General features: G+C 43.4%; 1 protein-coding gene across 19 annotated transcripts in view; it reads left to right on the plus strand.

Moving 5' to 3' along the window:
- The window catches only part of Dtnb (dystrobrevin, beta), a 196,986-nt gene that overhangs the window by 65,342 nt on the left and 110,207 nt on the right, over nt 1–21,437 (plus strand). For all 19 annotated transcript variants that reach the window (XR_010052110.1, XR_010052111.1, XR_010052112.1 and 16 more), the window contains 2 exons: nt 3,450–3,555; nt 6,276–6,442. Coding sequence is in view for 9 of the 19 variants with exons in the window: in XM_063262066.1 (XP_063118136.1) it covers nt 3,450–3,555; nt 6,276–6,442 (273 nt within the window). In the remaining 10 variants the exon portion in view is untranslated. The remainder of the gene's footprint in view (nt 1–3,449; nt 3,556–6,275; nt 6,443–21,437) is intronic.

Below are 21,437 nucleotides of genomic sequence, written 5' to 3' on the forward strand. Positions count from 1 at the left end.
TGGATGAGTGTGCCACGTTCTTGTGACCTAAGGACATATTTTTACATGTTATCGTCTCTGGTGTTGAGATATCTCATGTGGCCAGGAGCATCTTAGTTCCAGTTGGACAGGAATGGTTGTGACAGGTTGTCATTTCCCGTATTCGTGAGACCTTTACCATGGCTGTTCACATTGTCACTGTTACTGAGTTAGATCCACTTTTGGTATGGTCCACATGTCATGCCAAGTGTTCTCAAAAATATATTCTGTGGCCTGGCATTAGTAAGTTACTGAACACAGAAGGTATGACCACAGAACAGGAAATAAGTTGGATAATTAGTGCATTTACTTTGCAAAGCAAAAATTAGATATTTTCAATACCCTGTTTGAAAGAGGTAATGGACAAAAAGATGAAACTAGATTATATTATTTTTTATTTCCCAAAGATCGGTGATGTCTCAGGGTTTCTGTTGCTATGGTGACCAAAAAAACAAATTGGGGGGTAAAGGGTTTGGCTTCTACTTCCACATATTGCTGTTCATCATGTAAAGAAAGTCAGGGCAGGAACTCAAACAGGGCAGGAACCCTGAGTCAGGAGCTGAGGCAGAGGCCAGGGAGGGGTGCTCCTCATGGCCTGCTCAGCCTGTTTTCTTATAGAACCCAGGACCACCAGCCCAGGGATGGCACCATCCACGGTGGGCTGGGTCCTCCCGCTTTGATCACCAATAAGAAAATGCCTCATAGCTGGGTCTATGGGTGCGTTTTCTCAACTGAGAGTCCCTCCTCTCTGATGACTCTCTAACATGTGTCAAGTTGACATAAAACGAGCCAGGGCAGATAATGACCAAAATACTAAAACCATTCCTGTCACATCAAGCAGTGCATTTGAAGTACTGAGTCCTTTGAGTAGATTCATTAAGAGCCTGGTGTGACTGACTCACACGTGATTGTGGTTAATTAAGCCATTGAATTAGTTTAATTGGCTAAGTGTTTTTTTCCTTAGCGGTAGGAAAAATATATATAATGATGCACTTCGAAGCGATCTTCTAAAAGCATTTCAGATCAGATGAAATAGAGGGTATAAAATGGGCTTTATTATGAACAAGGCCATAGTAATGAGACCTGTCTCACTAGCATTAATTAGACTGAGAAACATTACAGAGACCTAGAAGTGAAGCTTCATTCTAGTTGGGTCTGCAAAGGATGTCTTCTAAATGAATCCTTAGAAACAAAAGGTGGCTCCCCAATTTTCTCTTTTGAAAAAGATTGATTGCTAAATGCGAAAACATGTCCAGTGGCATTTCCTACCACTAAGGAAAAAAACAAAAAGTTTAATAAAATATTGAGTGAAAAATATTACTTGTATTTGCCTCATACTACTGCATCATTTGGGAGGGAAGGACGCTCTCAGTATGGTTTTCTGGTAATGTGGCTGTGTCATGTTTGTCTGGAAAGCCCCATTTTACTCTCCGGAGAGAACAAGACTGAAAGGCAGTGATATTCTGAGTAGAATGAGGATAATCCCTGCCCACTGGCCTGCAGCGTGCAGCGGCGTGAGGAAGCTGTGGAACTGAAGCCCCTCCCTGCGCTCTGCCTTTCCCTTCCTCATCCTGACACCCTAGGTCTGCCTCCATTTTTTAAATCTAAGTTCTTACTGCAACATTTCTCTCCCACTCTGCCTCTAGTTTTCCTTCTGTTTCTGTTTTCCTCCTAGTTTTGAGATATACTCAGAGTGACTTCCAGTTAATGCATTCTGGGGTCAGTATAGTCATAGTTTCCAGAAGACCCAGGAATGAGTGTGTGTTCTTGTATTTGGTATGACGGGAGTACTGTGGGCAGATGCCATGGCTCACTGTCCTGGCCTCCTCTGTCCTGAGTCCCCTGGTGTCATCATTTTTTGCTTGGGAGAAAGAGGGATGAAATTCTGAATGTCATTTTTGCTTTGCCCTTCCTTGTTCTGTACAGATCTTTATGTGCAATATTCTTCTGGTTTTGAGGCTCAGGACCTTACACCATTAGGCTCATGGGGCTCTATAGCTCCAGCCCCTTCCTATCTTTACATGGCTGGGCCTTTGATCCCTATGCGCTTCTCTTTTTTCTGTTCTGTTCTGTTCTGTTCTTTGTTTTTGTTTTTTTTTTTTTTAAATTTCTTCCTCTGTGTACATGTGTGCACACATGGGTGCTTGCCCATGCCATGCCATTCACGTGGTTTACCTGAGTCCTGCAGATCAAGCGCACGTCCCTGGCTTGCTTGGTACACACCTTTCCCTGAAGAGCCATCTTATGGACCCTTGTTGATATTTGAGACATGATCTCATGTTGTGGCTCGGGCTGACATGGGACGTGAGATCCTTCTGCCTCAGACTTCCAAGTGCTGGGATTATAGGTGTTTGTCACCTCTCCTGGCTTTCCTCTGAGTGCTGTTTGAAGTGGGCGCCATGGAAGTATGTTACAACTTCAGACGTCCTTTGGCGTTGCATAGTGCTGCGTCCAGTTCCTTTTCCTGTAGAGCTGGGAAGGTCCTTTGCGGCTTAGAAGAAATAAAATAAGACAATTTATTAATTGGAAATATTGCTCCAAACCTGTTCTATCTGCATCATATAACTGTACTTCCTTTTTTATTTTTAAGATTTATTTATTATATATGAGTACACTGTAGCTGTCTTCAGACACACCAGAAGAGGGCATCAGATCTCATTACAGATGGTTGTGAGCCACATTGTGGTTGCTGGGAATTGGACTCAGGACCTCTGGAAGAACAACAGTCAGTGCTCTTAACCACTGAGCATCTTTCCAGCCCATAACTGTGCTTCTAACTTGTTTCTCTAGCCTGTTTTCTAATTGTCTCTGTGGAGCATCATGAGTGCTCCACATAGTGGCAGCTGTCTGTTGAAAGAGAAAAGTACCATTGTAGATATATAAGTGTCTCACCTTGCTTTATTATTTACTGCAACAATTGTTTATCATTTATTTAAAATGTATCATTGTATGCGTATAGGTGTTTTAAGTGCCAGTTGTGCGCCAGGAACTGCTGAGAGTGCTGGAAACATGGCTCCTAACGACATTAGTTTCTGTTGTTGTAGGTGTTTTTTGAGCAGGAGTGTGATGTCTGTTTCCCTCACAGGATAGCAGAAATGGTGACTGGAAGGACATTGGGCTCTGGCCCTGTGTCTGGTTTGGGTTGGACGTGTACAGCCATGTAAATGCTATGTTTATGTTTCTTACTGGTCAAAGGAGGAGGTTAAGACACTGAACAGCTGGCTTTAGAGGCAGAATTTTGCTGGTAGAGATGCGTTTCCAGATACAAGTGGTGTGCGTTTATTAAAATGTATGTAGTCATGATTGCGTTAATGTAAAATATTTTGTTGTAAAATTTCGCAGGCAGTTCATTCCTGCTCGGCTGGGAGATTCCTAGATGTTTAAAGACACCTGAAAGCTATAAAGTGCTCTTGTTTCTCTTCTCTTCACAGAAGAAGATAATGCTGAATATGTTTTTAGACACCATGATGGCCGATCCTCCTCCACAGTGCCTTGTCTGGCTACCTCTCATGCACAGGCTTGCCCATGTCGAGAATGGTGAGCACCACACCCTTCTTCCCTCAGGTTGTAGGGAGGAAATTGCAGCGTTCTTATCTATTATTATGAAAAATTGTCATTGACATTTGCTGGCACACCATCATTTGAAGTTGCAGCTTTTGTTTTAAGAAAAAATATTTCATCACAAAAGTGGGAGCCTTGTTACTTAGGATTCTGAGAAATAATAAAACCTGGTGCTATGGACACATTTTTCACCCCAAGATTGCAGGCTGTCGTTCTTTTCTGTTCATCTGCTGTGGTCAGTAATTTTTTCCCCTCTTTTAATTTACCAGAATTGTAGTTTTAGAAAACTAGAGCCTTACAATATTAGCAATCAAAGTTTAGTTGATTTTTGAATAATTAAAACACTGCTGAGATAAATTTGAATTCTGGGCTTCCTGTCTTCTATTTTCCCCTTTATGATTAATTGTGTGGGTGCGCACGCATGCACACGTGCGGAGGTCAGAATCGACACTGGATGTCTTTCGTTATCTTTTGAGACAGACTCGCAGTGAACATGGAAGTTACTGAGTAGCTGGATCGAGCCCCAGGGACATTTCTTTCTCAGCTGCTCTCCCACCCAGTGCTAGGGCTACATGGACCCCACTCAGCTTTTCTGTATGTTAGGGATCTGAACTCAGGTCCTTATTGTGGGGTGGGCATTTCACTCACCAAACCTTCTTTCCAGGCCCTTCTGTACCATTTTACCTCGAATGTACTCCCGAAACCTTTCCCAGTCATTTGGTTTGCCTGTAAAGTATATGTTTTCACTTTGTACTGAAAACAGTGCTTGCTTCTTAGAACCTCTTGGTGTTTTTTGCTGTTTATTCCCGTATTTGGGCTGTGTTAAAGGGAAGGCCATCTCTTTTCTATGCAGCCTTCCTTCTCTCCAGGTTTGTCTGTCTCCCTCTTTGCCACAGGAGGAAAGAAGGCATAGCAGAGAGGCTGCCGATGAGCAGGCTCCTCCTCCTTGCTTTTCTTTCTCACCTTTTATTTTCTATCCAGTTTCTGCTTTGTTTTAAATTTCTGTGTGCCGTTTGCTCAGGTCTGGATACTTCACAAGCATCTCCGTTTCAGGATTACTTTTCTAAAGGGCTAGACTTTTTTTCTTTTAAAGATTTTTTTATTTTTTGTGTACAATTACACTGTAGCTTTCTTCAGACACTCCAGATCCCATTACAGATGGTTGTGAGCCACCATGTGGTGTCTGGGATTTGAACTCAGGACCTCTGGAAGAGCAGTCAGTGCTCTTAACCGCTGAGCCATCTCTCCAGCCCAGGGCTAGACTTTTAAAGCAGTTAAATTCTTAAAGGAGCGTTTCTGAATAGCCATGTAAGTAGTTAAATTGCTAAGCTACCCTTGGTTCTTTGAGGAGAGATGCTTTTATACTCAAGTATTTTCTTAGTTTCATGTCCAGTTAGTTTTCAGAAACCATCTTATTCCGACTTTACAGAGTAGAAAGTCTCATTTGTCATGATGTGCTATTAACCATAAGAATATTTTACTGTCATTTTGTCTGGAATGTGTTATTGATTATGTTCTTATGCGTTCAGTGATATTTCTTGGAGACAGAGAAATGTTATGGAATCTTTGAAATGTCTAGAAATAAAACCACTTGTCTATCACATTGTCACTAGCCTATTCATCTTACTTGTCATTGACCAATACGTCCTAGGGCATGCTTGGAGGCCTGTTTGGTTTGGCGTTTTTTCCTGTGTTTTGAGTTACTATTTAAAAGATAAATTAAGGGCTGGAGAGATGGCTCAGCGGTTAAGAGCACTGACTGCTCTTCCAGAGGTCCTGAGTTCAATTCCCAGCAACCACATGGGGGCTCACAACCATCTGTAATGGGATCAGATGTTCTCTTTGGATGTGTCTAAAGACAGCTACAGTGTACTTATATATAATAAATAAATAAATTAAAATTACTATTTAAAAGCTGCACGTGCTGGCACATATCTGTAATCTCAGTCCTTGGGAAGTAGACATAAAAGCATCAGATAATTGGCTGGCATTGGTGGTTAAATATTGTGTTCATGCCCAGCCTGGAAGGCATAAGAGTCCATTTAAGAAATGAAACAAAAGAACAAGCTGAAAAAGGAACATATATTTGTTTGTTTAAGCTAAAGTTATATTTATCATGTTGGCTTATAAGTCCAGATGTATGCACATTATGAAGGCAACTGGTTCCGAGTGCACCTTACAAAAGCAGCCCTTTCAGCAATCTCTGAGTAGTCAGAGTCAAAATAAACAGCACAAAACACCAAGAGCGTTCTAAGAAGCAAGCACCATTTCAATACAAAGTGAAACATATACTTTACAGGCAAACCAAACGGCTGGGAAAGGTCTCTGAGTGAGTGATGGACCCACTCACTCATTGGTCTACCTGGGCAGGCTCTTACCTCCCCACTGTGTGAGCATGCTCAGAAGAGACTAGAAGAAAGTCACAAAGACGTACAAGCCCAACCTGAATTGCCAGAGTACATTTGACAGTTTCTACTACTATGCTGTGACATTTAATATTAACATAAAACTCTGCAGTCCTTGGCTGTACTGATGTTGGAGCTGTACCCTTGTATTCTTAGAGACGCAGTGTCTGAACTGCAGTGTCAGACAGTTTAGAGGTTTTGGTCTGTCGGTTGTCGCCGTGGCCTCCATACTGCTTCTGTCTTCAGTTGACACTGTCTTGTTCTCTGTCCCCTCTTCTTGCTGGCCGCCAGTCTTCCATCCTGTGGAATGCTCCTACTGTCACTGCGAGAGCATGATGGGCTTCCGATACCGATGCCAGCAATGCCACAACTATCAGCTCTGCCAGAACTGCTTTTGGCGTGGCCATGCCGGTGGCCCTCACAGCAACCAGCACCAGATGAAGGAGCTTTCCTCTTGGGTAACTAACTGCTTGTTTTTGATCATGTGCGCTCAAGCTATCCATGTGGCTCACATGTAGTACTTGGTCTAGTGTCCTGCCGGATAGGATATGGTGTCTCAAAAACTATGTCGGCAGGGATGTTGGGGTTCCTCCTCACTGAGTTTCAAAACAGACTTTTAAATCTTCTGGGAGGTGCATTTAAAATGGTCCTCTGCAAAGTGAAAAGTGTGTCTCTTCTGATTTGAAAAGTCATACAAAGGGTTTCTTCCTCATGTTTATTCCCTTGAGCCTTCAGTTGGGTTTGAAGGCCCTTCTTCAAGCCAGTTCCCCTCACAGCTCGATTGTGTGTATATGGCTCAGGGAGAGCAGCTTGTGATACAGGAGTCAGATATGCGTCTCTCACGTTGGAGAAAGACGATTTTATAATCTTAGCCACAATACTATTCTAACCTTCAAACGTAGCTTTTAAGTAATACTTAGGTGGTGGCCAAGCACAGTGGTGTATGCCTTCAACCCTAGTACTGAGGGGCAAGCAGACAGAGCTGTGGGGGTTCCAGGCCAGCCTGGTCTACAGAGTATGACCCTGTCTCAAAACAAACAGAACCAACATTTGTATAAGGATTGATGTCTTCTCTTCCTGGGGTGTTGATAGATCATGCAGTATGAATCTCATTAAATATTTTCTTCACATCTTTGCTATTGTTTGTGTTGGCTGCTGGCTTTACTAAATGATAGAAGACCACGCAGGGTCAGAAGTAGGGTTCAGGACATAGGGTTTCACCTCTGTACCTGCTGGACCACTAGAAGGCCTTAATAACTGAGTTTCTTTAACCCCTTTATTTTTCCTAGAATTCAATAAAAAAATTAAATAAACCAACACCAGAAAGTAGTTAAACTGGGGAACAAAAATACAAAGTATCCACCCTGTTCACATTTGCCTGTGTTGCCAGAATTTGTGATTGTGTATCAGGAACACAGGTCTCCTGGGGTTGAGTTTCAGTTAGAGCTAAGTATAAAACAGTGTTTTACTGAACACCTACTCTCTGGTTGTACATTCCAGCACTGTGTTTTGGTTTAAGGGAATTTTTTAAATCTTTTTTTTTTTTTAAAGCGGAAGACCCTCTATGTAATCAACTTATCTACCCTTCCCTTCTTCCCTCCCTCCTTCCCTCTCTCCTTTCTTTCCTTCTTTTTTCTTTCTTGTTTCGTTATTAAATAAATATAACTTAATTGTCATTTTCCCACCTTAGGTAAAGTACTATACACTATGCTAGTTGATTGGCAATGTTTCCTGTGTAGTTTTTAGTTTAGATGTTGCCCTCACTGAACCAGGTTTTGCTTGGTCACTTTTGGATTGCTGGCATTCCCAGCATTGGCGTGTGGAGAGCAAAGACTTATATTCCAGGAGTTTGAAATTGCTCATTTACCTAATTCAGAATCTTTTCAAAAACAAGGATTTGGCATTTATTTGAAAATTAGTAACTGAGTCCTGCTCTGTGGTTTGCAGAAGCATTCTTTATCCACTCCTGAACTTTTTCTCTGAGTTATAACATGTGTAAGAGAACTGCAAGCTGGGTGTGGTGGTTTATGCCTACAATTCCAGTACTCGGGAGGGTGAGATAGGAGGATTGACCTGAATTCAGCCTAACCTGTGTTACGACTTTATCCTCCTCAACCACCAAACAAGCAAACCAGTGTAGAATCCATAAGTGAATTCTTTCTTATTTGATCCTTGAGCCTGTGAAGATTTTTCTTTCTACATATTTCTCATTTTTATTTCATCCTGCTGTATTTTTTTCTTCCTTGTGAATTTGTTTATTTTTATTTTTTTATTTTTTGGTTCTTTTTTTCGGAGCTGGGGACCGAACCCAGGGCCTTGCGCTTCCTAGGCAAGCGCTCTACCACTGAGCTAAATCCCCAGCCCCGAATTTGTTTACTTTTTATAGTAACTTAAGATTTTCAGAAATCTTGTATAATCAGCTTACATGACTTAAGTCTGATACCATCAGTAGGTCAGTTCTGAATTTTGATGGATCGCATGCCTGGGCGTGGCACGTGTGTACCGACCATGTGTGTCTCTATGTAACTTGTTCTCAATATTAAGAATATGCACGGGGCTGGGGGATTTAGCTCAGTGGTAGAGCACTTACCTAGGAAGCGCAAGGCCCTGGGTTCGGTCCCCAGCTCCGAAAAAAAGAACCAAAAAAAAAAAAAAAAAAAGAATATGCACAGTTCCCGGGCCCTTAGAGAAGGATATGGGTGAATTTTGAGGCTGGATATAGGAATTTCCATTTAATGAAAGATACCTAATTTTTTTGGTGGAGCAGGGAATTGAACCTTGGACCTTTCTTATATCTGCAAGGCAAATGCTCTGCTGCTGAGTCATGTAACAGCCATCTTGGATGTTCTCTACTGTGTCTCTACCAACATGTGAAATGAGTGCTTCAGAGTTGGCAGCAGCAGAGTTTAGTTTGTTTGTCAAAGAAGTCACGCTGTAGATTTATGTGTGTTTCAGTGTTTATGAGATTATTTTATTTTCCCAAAGCCTCTAATGTTTCATCTAAGTAAACAAGTAGCAATTAAGTATTTTAGACCTCAATCTATTTAATTCCTGTTCATTACCAAAAGCGTGCCACATGGTACTATATCCAGTATTTCTGCTGTCCAGCCATCATTTGTTCATTCATAAGGTGCTTTGAGGACTTGCACATATAATCAGCACAGCCATACCTCCAGGACAAAGCACTCAAAGGTTCCTGCCCTCTAGAAGATGTTTTACAATATGAAAACAGTTGCTAGGGCTTGCTGACATCTCTGTTTTCCCAGAGTCTGGGCATTCAGACTGCTTTCCACACCTCTTCTCCAACTTTACACAGATGGGACAATGTAAATACTTCTCACCAGTGGACTGTGAACTGACAGCTGTGTGTCTTTCTACAAGACTGTCTCTGTCCTCTGACTCCTCACTTCAGAGGATTCCATTAGGACCCAGTTGAAAGCTAACCCACGAAATAGAGGGAAACTGGCCCTATCGTGAATGGTTGGGAGAGAGGAGCTTATGCCAACCCATTGGCCTGAGATATGGGCATGATTAGAACTATATTTCCAGCTCTGTTTGGGCTGAGGTAGGAGATTGAAGATTCAAGGTTACTTTGAGTAACTTAGCAAGAACCTGTATCAAAATAAAATTTAAAAGTGCTGGGGGTTTAGCTCAGTGGTAGAACACTTGCCTGCTATTTACAAGTAGGTTCAATTTCCAACACACACACACGCACACACGCACACACACACACACACACACACACACACACACACACACACACACCAGAACAAACAAACAGAAAACCCTTTGTGTTAAATGATTAAAGTTTTCATTTTTCCCATAGTACTTAAAACTAGAAGTGGATCACTAGTAAAACGTAAAAGTATGTGGTTTTGGCTTGACATACAGAGGATATACCAGAGAGAAAATGTATCATGTGATACATCTGTAACCAAAATAGTAAATTTGTCATTAGGGTCACAAGAAAGTAGCCTCATACTAACTGAGCCAAGTGTCGGAATGGATCACGTGACCCTTTTAACAGTGTGGTATTGCAGGACAGAGATGAGCTTAAGACAGAATTAGCTTACAAGCAAAGATGAAAGAAATTGGAGAAAGCTCTGATGGCTGGGCAGTATAAGGAGGAAGAAGCTGTTATTAGACCCTATCGAGTGAGCGCTGAGAGTATTTACAAAGCCTAGTAGATGTACTCAGTTGAAAAGACAAGTAAGGGCTGTCTACAGAGCTTCCATTTGTAGAGTTGAGGTCCATGAGATCTGTATGAAGACAGTTCTCCAAGTTCCCAAGTAATTCTGTCGAACAGACAAAGTCGGGGCCTTGTTTCATGTGGCTTCTAGATGGCTCAGGCTTGAGAATAAGGTCCAGGGAAGAACTGTAGTTTCTGGCACACATTACTAATGGGGAAACAAATAGATGAAAGGCCCACTGTGCTTCTGAGGGAATCATGTTGGCAGAGAATCCATGAGGCTGGACTAAAAAGACCTTTGATTATTTGAGTTATACAATCACTTTAGAAACCCAGAACTTATTCTGATGCCAGTAGGGGGCAAGGATGAGCGCATTATGAACTCAAAAGAGGGCGGTTCATGGCACACTTGGCCACAGGGGTAAAGTGTGCAGCTAGCTGTGGTGGTGCAAAGCTCTAATCCCAGCACTGGGAGGTAGGAAAATGAGTTTGAGGCCAGTGTAGACTGCATGATAACCTGTTAAAACAAAGAAATTGAGACTGGTAAGAAAGAAAAAAACCAAACACATGACTCCTGTTTCTGTCCCCACTGTATCTTAGGAGTGGGAGAAGGAGTAGGTAACAAACCCCCTTTCACGTCACAGATTGCATCACCAGGAGTTACATATGGCCAGAGGAAGACAGTCCCATACAGTGGTCTTAGAGGCATTGATTAAATGGATGGTAGATGTTTCCTGTGTCTGCTGTGGGAGGGTCGACTGTGTTGGGACACTCATGATCATGATGTTCACTAAGTCATGCTTCCCTTCCTACCTAGGCAGATAACTCAGTAATATAATCCTGGCATTAGATAGGTACCCATGGCCGGTCTTCACCGGTGGTTATCACCTCTTCGTCAAGGCAGTTTAAAGCAGGCCTGCTTCACCCATCTTTGTTGTCTTTAAACTCTCCTGTGATACCCGTTGGTCTAGTGGAAATGTCTCTAAAGGAACTAGGTGAGGCCAGAACCTTGGACGGAAGGAGGCTGGGTAGATGGATGCATGGAGCCTCCTGCCAGTTTGCCTAGGACTTGCAAGAAAGGAAGCTGCAAAATCTGTACAGAGGTGAGGAGGAGGTTAGAGATTGAAAACAGACGTCATGGGCCTTGTTTGCAAAGAGAGGAGCAAAGACTGACGCCTGCTGGGGGAAGATGTAGGGGTGATCGTTCTGAAGGCCCTGGGGCAGGAGTGCCCTGCTGAATCACAGAGGAGCAAGGGAGCCGGCGAGGCTGAGTAGCATGATCCAGGGATGAAATGCAGAAGAGGCCAGGGCATGAACCAGGCTCTAGTTGGCCATTGTCAGGTCTTCTGAGCAAAGTGAGGAGTCTTGGTAGAACTTGGGGTAGCATGACATAATTCCATTCATGTTTTAAATGGTCGGTCTGGGTGCTGTAAATAGTAAAAAAGCAAATAGTATAGGTAAAGGAGAAGCATAGAGAGTACTTGTGAAAGATCCTTATATTAGTTATATTAGTTACTTGCTTTGTTGTAGCAAAGTATCTAACAGACCAGCTTATGGGAACGAGGATTTTGTTGTATTGTCTTGTGGTTCAAGGAATCTAGCCCGTCACGGCAGGGGAATGGTGGTGGGAAGCTCCTTGCCTCCATCTGCAGGTTAGGAAACAGAAAGAGTGGTGCTCTGACTTAGCTAGCATTCTCCTTCCCCCCCGTTTAGTCAGTGAGGGACCCCAGCCTGTGAAATGGTGCTGCCCAAATTCAGAGTAGGCTGTTGTCCCATCCCTAACCTCCATCCCTTATTTAATTCTCTCTGGCAATGTAGACATACCTAAAGGAACTTATTAATTGAGTCAAGTTGACAATGAGAATGATTATTATAATCAACAAAATATGATATGATGGTAGCATTAGAGGTGGTAAAGGTGTATGTGTGTGTGTGTGTGTGTGTGAGAGAGAGAGAGAGAGAGAGAGAGAGAGAGAGAGAGAGAGAAAGAGACAGAGAGAGACAGAGAGAGAGAGAGAGAGAGAGAGAGAGAGAGAGAGAGAGAGAGAGAGAGTATCTGTCTGGAATTTGAACCCAGGGCCATATATGTCAGGCAAGCATTTTACTAGGGACTTATCTTTTAGCCTAGAAATGATAAAAGGGACTGGATTAGGATACATTATAAATCTGCATAATGAGACCAAGGAGAGGAATTAAGAGACACAGTGATTATCCAAAACCACTTGGGTGGTAGAATTGCTATTGGCCAAAGAAGGGCGGGCTGTGGGTGGTGCATTCCTAGTCCAATGTTCAGTTCTCATTTTTTGAGGTAGGGTCTCTTTCTGTGTCCCAGGCTGGCCTGGAACTCAGGGATCCACCCTCCGGAGTGTTGAAGTTAAAGGCATGAGTCCAGCTGAAGGTTTCTGTTTCAGCCATGTTGCATTAAGGTTGTGTCCATTTGGAGTGGTTAAGAAGGCCACTGGGCATGCATCTTGAGAGAATCTGAGACAGACTTATGCCTAATACATATATTTAAAGCTAACTTAATGTGTATTAATATTTGGATTATTGGGCACAGGAACAAAGGGTAGGGACAAAAGCCCAATTAAAGTCAATTCAAGAAGGAAAGGTAGCCCAGGATACTGGCACATGCATTTAATACCAGCACTCAGGAGACAGAGGCTGCTGAGTGTCTCTGAGTTTGGGGCCAGTCTGGTCTCTAGAGTGAGTGATAGCAAATGCAGACATGTCTCGGTGTGGACATTTATGTCCAGCACTTTCCCCACTCTTTGCAGGGTTTCACTGGATAGCCTGGCCCTCCTGCCTTAGCTTCAAGCTGGGATTGAAGACTTGTACTGTTGTGTCTGGCTCTGATTCTGCTTCTGAAAACAGTTCTGTTTTAGATCAATCCCACTCTATATCCAAAACACACACACACACACACACACACACACACACACACACACACACACACACACACACACACACACACTCAGTAGCAGGGGTAAATGTTAAATGCTGATGGTTCTGGGAGGCAGAAGAGAATGAATGGTCTTGCTCCGGAAAAATGGACTAGGAACAAGTTGGACATACTTCCTTCTTTCTCCATCACTGAGCCCTGTGTTAAGTTGGGGAATGAGTAAGGGCAGACACCCCTCCAGCTAGAAGCAAAGAATGGAGGTGTAACTCTCAGGTTTTATGTTCTGGCTTGCAAGGGAATTAGGCCAATTAGGCCATCTCCTCTGAAATGCTTGGTTCATGCTTGTGTAACTTAGCCATTAGAGCTGCAGCGCTGTAGTATTTGGTCGTACTCTGTTGCATAATAAACCACCAAAAAATAGTCAGTGAGAAAACAGCATTATCATCAGGTTATACTCCTGATTTTATGTCAGGGATTTGGGCGGGTGTAGGGCAGCGGTTCTCCACCTTCCTAATGCTGGGACCCTTCAATACAGGTGACCCAAACCATAACATTATTTTTTGTTGCTACTTTAATTGTAATTTTGCTACTGTTATGAATTGTAATGTAAACATTTTTGGAGAGATAGAGGTCTGACAAAGGGTTGCAATCCACAGGTTGAGAACTGCTGGTATTAGGACTGGCTGTCTTAACTCCATGTCTTCTGGGCTCTTTCTTGGGATGATTGAAATATGTGCATGGCTTGAAGGACTGGAGGCTTCTTCATTCCCATGTCCACTGCCACTTTGGGATGTCAGGAAGGCCCACCGTGGCTAGAATTTTTGCTAGAATCCAGCCACATGTTCCCTATTCGTGTGCTGTGTGCCCCTCAAGATTGGCACCCATGTTTTAGGAGACTTTGCTTATGCAAGCATCTGCAGAGCAAGTAGTGCAGATGCACTGGGCAGAGCTTTTTAACCTTTGCTGTCTACCACATACTCCAGGCTGGACTCCAGCTCTAGGAGCAGGACAGTGTGAGAGCAGGACAGTGGGGGAGCAGGACAGTGGGCCTGGAAGGGTGGAATTGCAGTGAGCCAGGTGATAGGAGAGCCTTTGTCCAGTTTCTGTTTGAAAACATAGCCCACCACATAGGACATTCTCATATAAGCAGGGCCTTCCTCATAGTTAATGTAACCACAGAGATGTTCATGTTTTCATGCTAAATTGTCTTTCTCTTTTTGTTTTGTTTTGTTTTGTTTTTGCAGGGTTTCTCTGCATAGCCTTGGACTGTCCTGGAACTTGCTTTTGTAGACCAGGCTAGCCTTGAACTCAGAGATCTACTTACCTCTGCCTCCTGAGTGCTAGGATCAAAGGCGTGCACCACCACAGCTTGGCTAACTTTTACTTATAAAGAGTCCTATACAGCACTACAGAGGCAGAGGTAAGCCTAATCTACAAGACTGTGTGGTTAGCTGTAGGCCAGCAGGATATAGAAACACACAGCCAACTTCATCTTCTGCTTCCCTGTCTTCCACTCGGTTCTCTGCCTACCCCAGTTTTCACTTTACCAAGGTCAATCTGACTGATTCGCACCTTGTTATTCCAGATGGTGAGGGGGTTGTGGAAGGATGGGGAATTTATGTAAATATTCTTGGACCACAGATGTGATTCTTAGCAGAATGTCTTCAGTTACATAACTGGGGGAGTGACCTAAAAATTTCCCCTTTCTAGCCAGCAGGTGGCAGACTGCACCTCTGAACAGTCTTAGCCCCTTCAAAAACCTATAAATAAGGAAATCGTTCTTGTTCAACAGAATGTTAAACAAATACTACTGCTTTAAAAATACAGTGATAATCGCATGTAATTGTTGAAACATTAATGATACAAAATTATTTAGTATAAGGAGCCATATTATCAGAAGCAATTTTAATTTTCTTTCCTCCTTTCTCCCTCCCTCCTTCCCTCCCTGGTTTTTTCTTTGAGACGGGGCTTCCTTGTGTAGCCCTTGCTGTCCTGGAACTGACAGAGATCTGCCTACCTCTGCTCCTGAGTACTGGGCTTAAAGCCATGACTACTGTTAGCACCTTTTTAAAAAAAATGATTTTGTAAAGATTTATTTATTTAATGTATGTGAGTGAGTACACTGTCGATGTCTTCAGACACAGCAGAAGAGGGCGTCTGATCCCATTACAGATGGTTGTGAGCCACCATGTGGTTGCTGGGAATTGAACTCAGAGCCTCTGGAAGACCAGTCAGTGCTCTTAACCTCTGACCCATCTCTCCAGCCCACCCTTGCACCTTTTAAATTCTAAAAGATAATTTAAAGGGGTTGGGGATTTAGCTCAGTGGTAGAGCGCTTGCCTAGCAAGCACAAGGCCCTGGGTTCGGTCCCTAGCTCTGGAAAAAAAAGAAAGAAAAGAAAGAAAAGAAAAGATAATTTAATAATCTCTTCGGGGAGGAAAAGGTATGCTTATTGGCTATACTTTTTCCAGTTTCAAATGAATCCATGTCGTATTTAATCACTACTTTGCCTATTGTACAAAATCAAATAGAATTAAGTCAAATTATTTAAATTAAATTATTTATCTATCAATCATCTGTCTACCTACCTAACTACCTACCTAACTACTTAAGTACCTACCTATCTGTTGAGACAAGGTTTCACTATGTAGTTCTGGCTGTCCTAGAATTCACTATATAGACCAGGCTGTTCTCAAATTCACAGAGATCCCCCCTAGCTCTACTGGGATTAAAAGCGGGTGCCACCACCCACAGCCTGGAGGATCTGAAGATGTGTCTGGATAAATTGTAGATGCACAAAGGTGCTGTGCTTGTGCATCTGCATATACGCTGTTTGCATTCCGGGTACCTGTGGAGTTCAGAAGAGGGGGTCAGATACCCTAAAACTTCAGTTATGGATGGTTGTAAGCCTACATCCTCTGCTCTTAACCTCTCAAGTGCTCTCTCCATCTCTGGGTATATGTCTTTAACGCATAAAATAGCATCCCCACAAAGTAGAACGTGTCACTTGAGGAAGTTTAAAACAAAATCTACAAAGTCCAGTTTTTGACTTAGTGCCTAGGTACCCTTAGAAACCACCGAGGCAGAGCCTGCCTTGGCTGCTACCCCATGTCTGTTGTTGGTGCGGCAGATCTGCCAGCAGTGCCCTGCTTGACCCCAGTGCAGTGCTGCTGTGTTCTCAGCCCTCTCTAGCCTGGCAGCTCCTCAGTCAGCAGGGCTGCCTCTCCTCTACCTCCTCTCCAAGTTCCTCCGCGTGGATCGAGTCTTGGCACCCTGGAAGAACCCGCTTCTCTACTAGCTCCTGCTGGTTTGCTGACTATTGTCTCCACCCTTTATGTGTTTAGGAGACAAGTGAACCATTGTTCAGGTGGCTGTGTGCCTTATGCTGTAATCTGGACTCCCTGGAGACTGAAGGAAAGGGGTGCTTTTATGCAGAGGCCGCAGGCAGCATCCAGGAGCACAGCCTGTAAACCAGGGCATTCTGTTGCATCGTGCAAAGGCACTATACAGAGTTCATCACAAGTCCAGGTAGAGTGTGGCTGGGTTCTCACCTCCAGACCCCTCTGAGCTGACATAAGGTGTCAGCCATGGCTCAAGTACCATTGAGATTTCAGGCTTGTGGGAACCTTATCCATGAAATGGTTGTTAGCAAATACTTTTTTTTTTCAGTTGCGATCCCTGCTTTCCTATTCATAGCCCCCCTGCAGTCTTTTGCCACGATGAAGCACGGCCATTTACAACTTGGACATTTGCTGCCTCCAAGTCCAACTGGCTTACAGTCTGTTTATTTCTTGCTTTTCAACTTACTACTTCTGGAACGTTATATCTGGCATCTCTTAATTAAAAAAAAAAAAGTCTTAGAAACATGAAGATACTGCCATGAGGCGCATGCCAGTTTTGCTGCCCTCTCTAACTGCACTTACTCCCAGCTTTCTGCTCATGCCCCTTCCCTCCAGGGAATTGGGTCTACATCCATTGTTATCTCTCTGGTAGTTTTACTGTCTGCGGCGTTAAGCCTGTTAAATCCTGGCTGTGCATTCTCCTGACTTCTCAGGTTCTGATGATCTCCTCCACTGAGCCTCAGACATCTGGCCCACAGTTGTGCCGGACGTCTCGCCCCATCTAGCTGCCCTTCTTCCCAGGTCACTGACGGCAGCTCTCTTTTGACAACCTGCTGTCATTCCCGACTCGTTCCTTCGATTTCACTAAGGTCATTCTTTAATCTCCCTGCCTCTCAGACTCTTTAGCCCATCTGTCTGGTGCTGGTCAGTACTTTCACGTCTCCCCTTCTTCATTTTAGACAGGACCACTCGTCTCGTGTCATTAACTTCTTCGTGTGTGACTTTGTGTACATCTGTGTCTCTTCCTGTGGATACTTGCTTGTGCATATAGAAGCCAGAGGTCAACCTTGAGTATCATTCCTCAGGTGCTGTCCTCCTTGTTTTATGAGGTGGAGTCACTATCCTGAGACTTACTGACTAGGCTAGGCTGACTGGGGCCCTAGGGGCCCACCAATGGTCTTTGCCTTCCTTATTTGGAGATTACATGTGTATGCTATGGTGGCTGCTTGACATTTTTTCTGGTTCTGGACATAAAGCCCAAGTCCTTATGTTTGCATGGCAGACCTTGATTGATTCATCTCCCTAGTCCTAGTTTGTGACTATTAAAAAAAAAAAAAAAACCATCCATCCCTCCTGCCAATGAATGTCCTGGATCTCGATCTTTTAAGCAGTCTCCGCCTCCTTTCATTAGATCCTTTCTAACTGCAGAGAGAAAAGCCTTGAGACAGGCTCTCCCTTTGTTCTCTGCTTCCAGGTTTGCCCCCTTGTCTTATCCATCACATTCTCACTAGGTATTCGTTACTTAACATGGTTGGTAGGTACCTGTTACTTAACACTGCTGTAGGTGCTGGGCTTTTCCTGGGGTGAACTGAAACTCTGTGCCTTCATGGGGCTCTCATTGAAAAGAGAATGGATGGAGACAAACAGCAATTAGGAGTCATCAGCAAGCTACTGACATTGATCCAGGCCCCCAGCCCATGCTAGGTACCAGCTCCGACCCTAGCAGTGCTAGGCAAATGCTCTACCCCTGAGCTAAATCCTCACCCAGAAAAGAAAATCTGAACAGGCATAGCAAGGAAAGAGATTGAGTTAGGAATCAAAATCTTTCTCACAAAGATTTTGAGGTCCTTGGAAGCTTGTGGCAGAAGGATCAGAACTTTAAGGCCAGCCTCAGCTATGTTCTAGGCCAGCCCTGGATTGCATAAGATGGGAGACAGAGACAAACAATGACTTGGAGACACAGACAGACTGAGACCCACCAACCAGGCCTCAGTGATTTAGTTGGTGGGTTCCATTAACGTTTAAAGAATTGTTACCAATTGTTACAAAGTTCCCTAAATAGATGAGACCAGAACACTTATAAGCTCATTTTATCAGAGTTTTAAAGAAAGTATTAAAAGGAAAAAAATAGACTGACATTTCTTATGAATAGATGCAAAACACCTCAGCAAAATCTTAGCAAATTGAATTGAACATAAAGTCCTGTATAGCGAGAATTGCTACAGGATTGCAGAGTTGGTTCAATATGAAAAATTCAATTAAATCAATATTAGTCAATATAAAAAAACAGTTAATGGAATAAAGTACAAAACTTACGTGATTCTCTTAATAAATATGAAAAGGGAATTTGGCAAGACTTAGTTCCTCTTAGTGATTAAAAGAAAAACAATCTTGGGCTGGGGCATAGCTCAGGGGCATAGATTTACTCAGTGTGCAGGAGTCCTGAGTTCGGTTCCTAGCACCAAATAAACAGTCATGGTGGCATGACCGTAATACCAGCTCTGTAGTACTAGGCGGCAAAGGCAGGAGGATGACAAGTTCCATGTCATCCTGATTGCATAGAAAGTTAGAGGCTAGCTTATGCGGTATGGCAAGCCCCTGTGTCTAAAGCTTGGACGGTGAGCAAACGAGAAATGCTTGAGGAGAGTTGAACACCGTAGGTGATGGTGAAAGGCTGGCCACTTTCTTCGTAAGATCACGATCGTGACCAGGATGTCCACTTTTGCTACTTCTATTCAACATCATACTTAAGGCCCTCCCAGGACAATTACATGAGAAAAAGCAACCAAAAAGTACAAAACAGAAGTAAATTTATCAAAGGAAGTAGTAAGCTTTTGTAACACATCACAAAATATCACTGAAAAACAAAGGGAAGCAGAAAAAGATGTACTGGGCTCATGGACGAGGGGCTCGATAGGCCCACAGCACCACTCCATGAGTGCTGCAGAATCACATCAGCCACCCAGCTGAGAACTCCAGCTGATCATGACATCCGTAGGGAACACGGGAGACCCCATTCAAACTTCCAAAGTCGATGCCCCAGCACAATCAGAGGCCAAACCTCACTGCAGGCAGTTGGAGGACAATCCAGCACCGGTGTGAAGAAGAGGTTTGGATCAGTGGGGAAGAATTAAGCACATGGATTTGGACCTCTACATTCTCTCCTCGTTTTCCCACAGGGATGAGGGCACCCTTTTAAAATAGGGTGCTGTGGCAATCAGATGATCACACGCAAAAGAAGGGGGTGGACTCCTAATATAAAATAAAAGTTAATGTAAAGTGGACCCCAGAGGATGCCAGGGAATGGCTCAGTGAGTAAGAGTGTGTTCTGTGCAAGCATGAGGAACTGAGTTCAGATCTTCCCACCCACATAGAAACAAGAGCAGACAATCATGCATTCCTTTAACTGCCCTGTTCCCACCACCATACCGGAGGGGGATGAGGCTGAGACTGGAGGATTGATGAGGCTTGCTGACTTGTAACCTTCCCCAAACCTTATGAACCCTGGGTTCAGTGAGAGCCCGTCTCAAGGAATAAAATGGAGAAAGTGGAGAAGGATGCCAGTGTCCTCCTCTGATCTCTACGTGTGCACATGTGGGCTCTGCATACTTTACACACCCACACACCATACACCCTTAGGGGATCAGTGTCCCAAACGTAAGCCCCAAAGTACTGGGAAGAAAGCACAGCTTTGACAATTTGAAAACTATCCACAAGTTCCTCATGATCCTGAGCTGGACAACACAGGGCACCAAAGGCACAGTCATCAAAGGAAAAGTGGATAGACTGGGCTTCCTTAAAATTAAACACTAATGCTTTGGAAGTTGTCACTAAGAAAGTAAATAACATAAGCCTGACAGTGGCGGTACATAACTGGGGAGGCAGAGGCAGGAGGATCTCTGAGTTCAAGGCCAGGTTGTTCTATAGAATGAGTTCCAGGGCTACACAGAGAAACCCTGTCTGGAAAAACAAAACAACAATAAAAACAACAAAGAAAGAAGCAAACATTTAGGCCTGGTGGTGCACACCTTTAACCGAGACTCTGATGAGTAAAGTAAAGAATATCCCACTGGATAAGAGAAATACTTGAAAATGATGCATTTGGGAAGGGACTTGTGACCGCTATTTAAAAGATGTCTGTAACTCAGCAGTAACCACATTAAAACCGAGTTCCACAGAATGGAGACGGGCACAGAGGAGGTGGGGTGGTGAGTGCCTGGGGCTGTGAGGAGGACCAGACTTGTGTGATGGCTGTGGGGTCTCAGGCCCATTTCACAACAGTGTGAACAATGTACTTAGCATACTGAGCTGTGTGCTTGAACATGACTAACATGGTGGGTTTTGTTTTCTTTTTAAACTAAAGAGATGGCTCAGAAGTTAAGAGTACCTACTGCTCTTCCAGAGCTCAGTTCTCAGTACCCACATTCCAGAGGATCTGGCCTGTCTTCTGGCCCCTGAGGGTACCTACACACACATGGCCCACACATACATATATATAATATTTTAAAGTAATTTAGTGGGTAGGTATGATGAAACATGCCTGTAATCCCAGAATTCAGGAGACAGAGGCAAGATACTGCAAATTAAAAGCCATTGACCCTGGCTCAAAAAATAGATAGATAGATAGATAGATAGATAGATAGATAGATAGATAGATAGATAGAGATAGATAGATAGATAGATAAAAGGAAAATAATGATGAAGGGATTTGAGTGCATTATTTCTCCAAATAAATATACAAGTGGCCAGCAAACACATGAGAAAGTGTTGGCTATAATTAACCATTAGGGAAATATGAATACAAAACAAGAAATGCTGGACAAGATGGTTCAAGTCAAGATGGAGGCTATTGTGGAAGGATCCTGAGATCAAGGTCAGCTTAGACTGCATATTGAGATCTTGTCTTCAAATAAGCATCAAACCAAAATTCGTGTGAGATGTCATGCTCACAAGGAATACTACTGAAAATAGCAAGTGTTGACAGAGATGTGGCTAATTAAACTCCTCACATGTTGATGAGGAGA

This window comes from Rattus norvegicus, chromosome 6 (assembly GCF_036323735.1).
Source record: "Rattus norvegicus strain BN/NHsdMcwi chromosome 6, GRCr8, whole genome shotgun sequence".
Taxonomy (NCBI): Eukaryota; Metazoa; Chordata; class Mammalia; order Rodentia; family Muridae; genus Rattus; species Rattus norvegicus.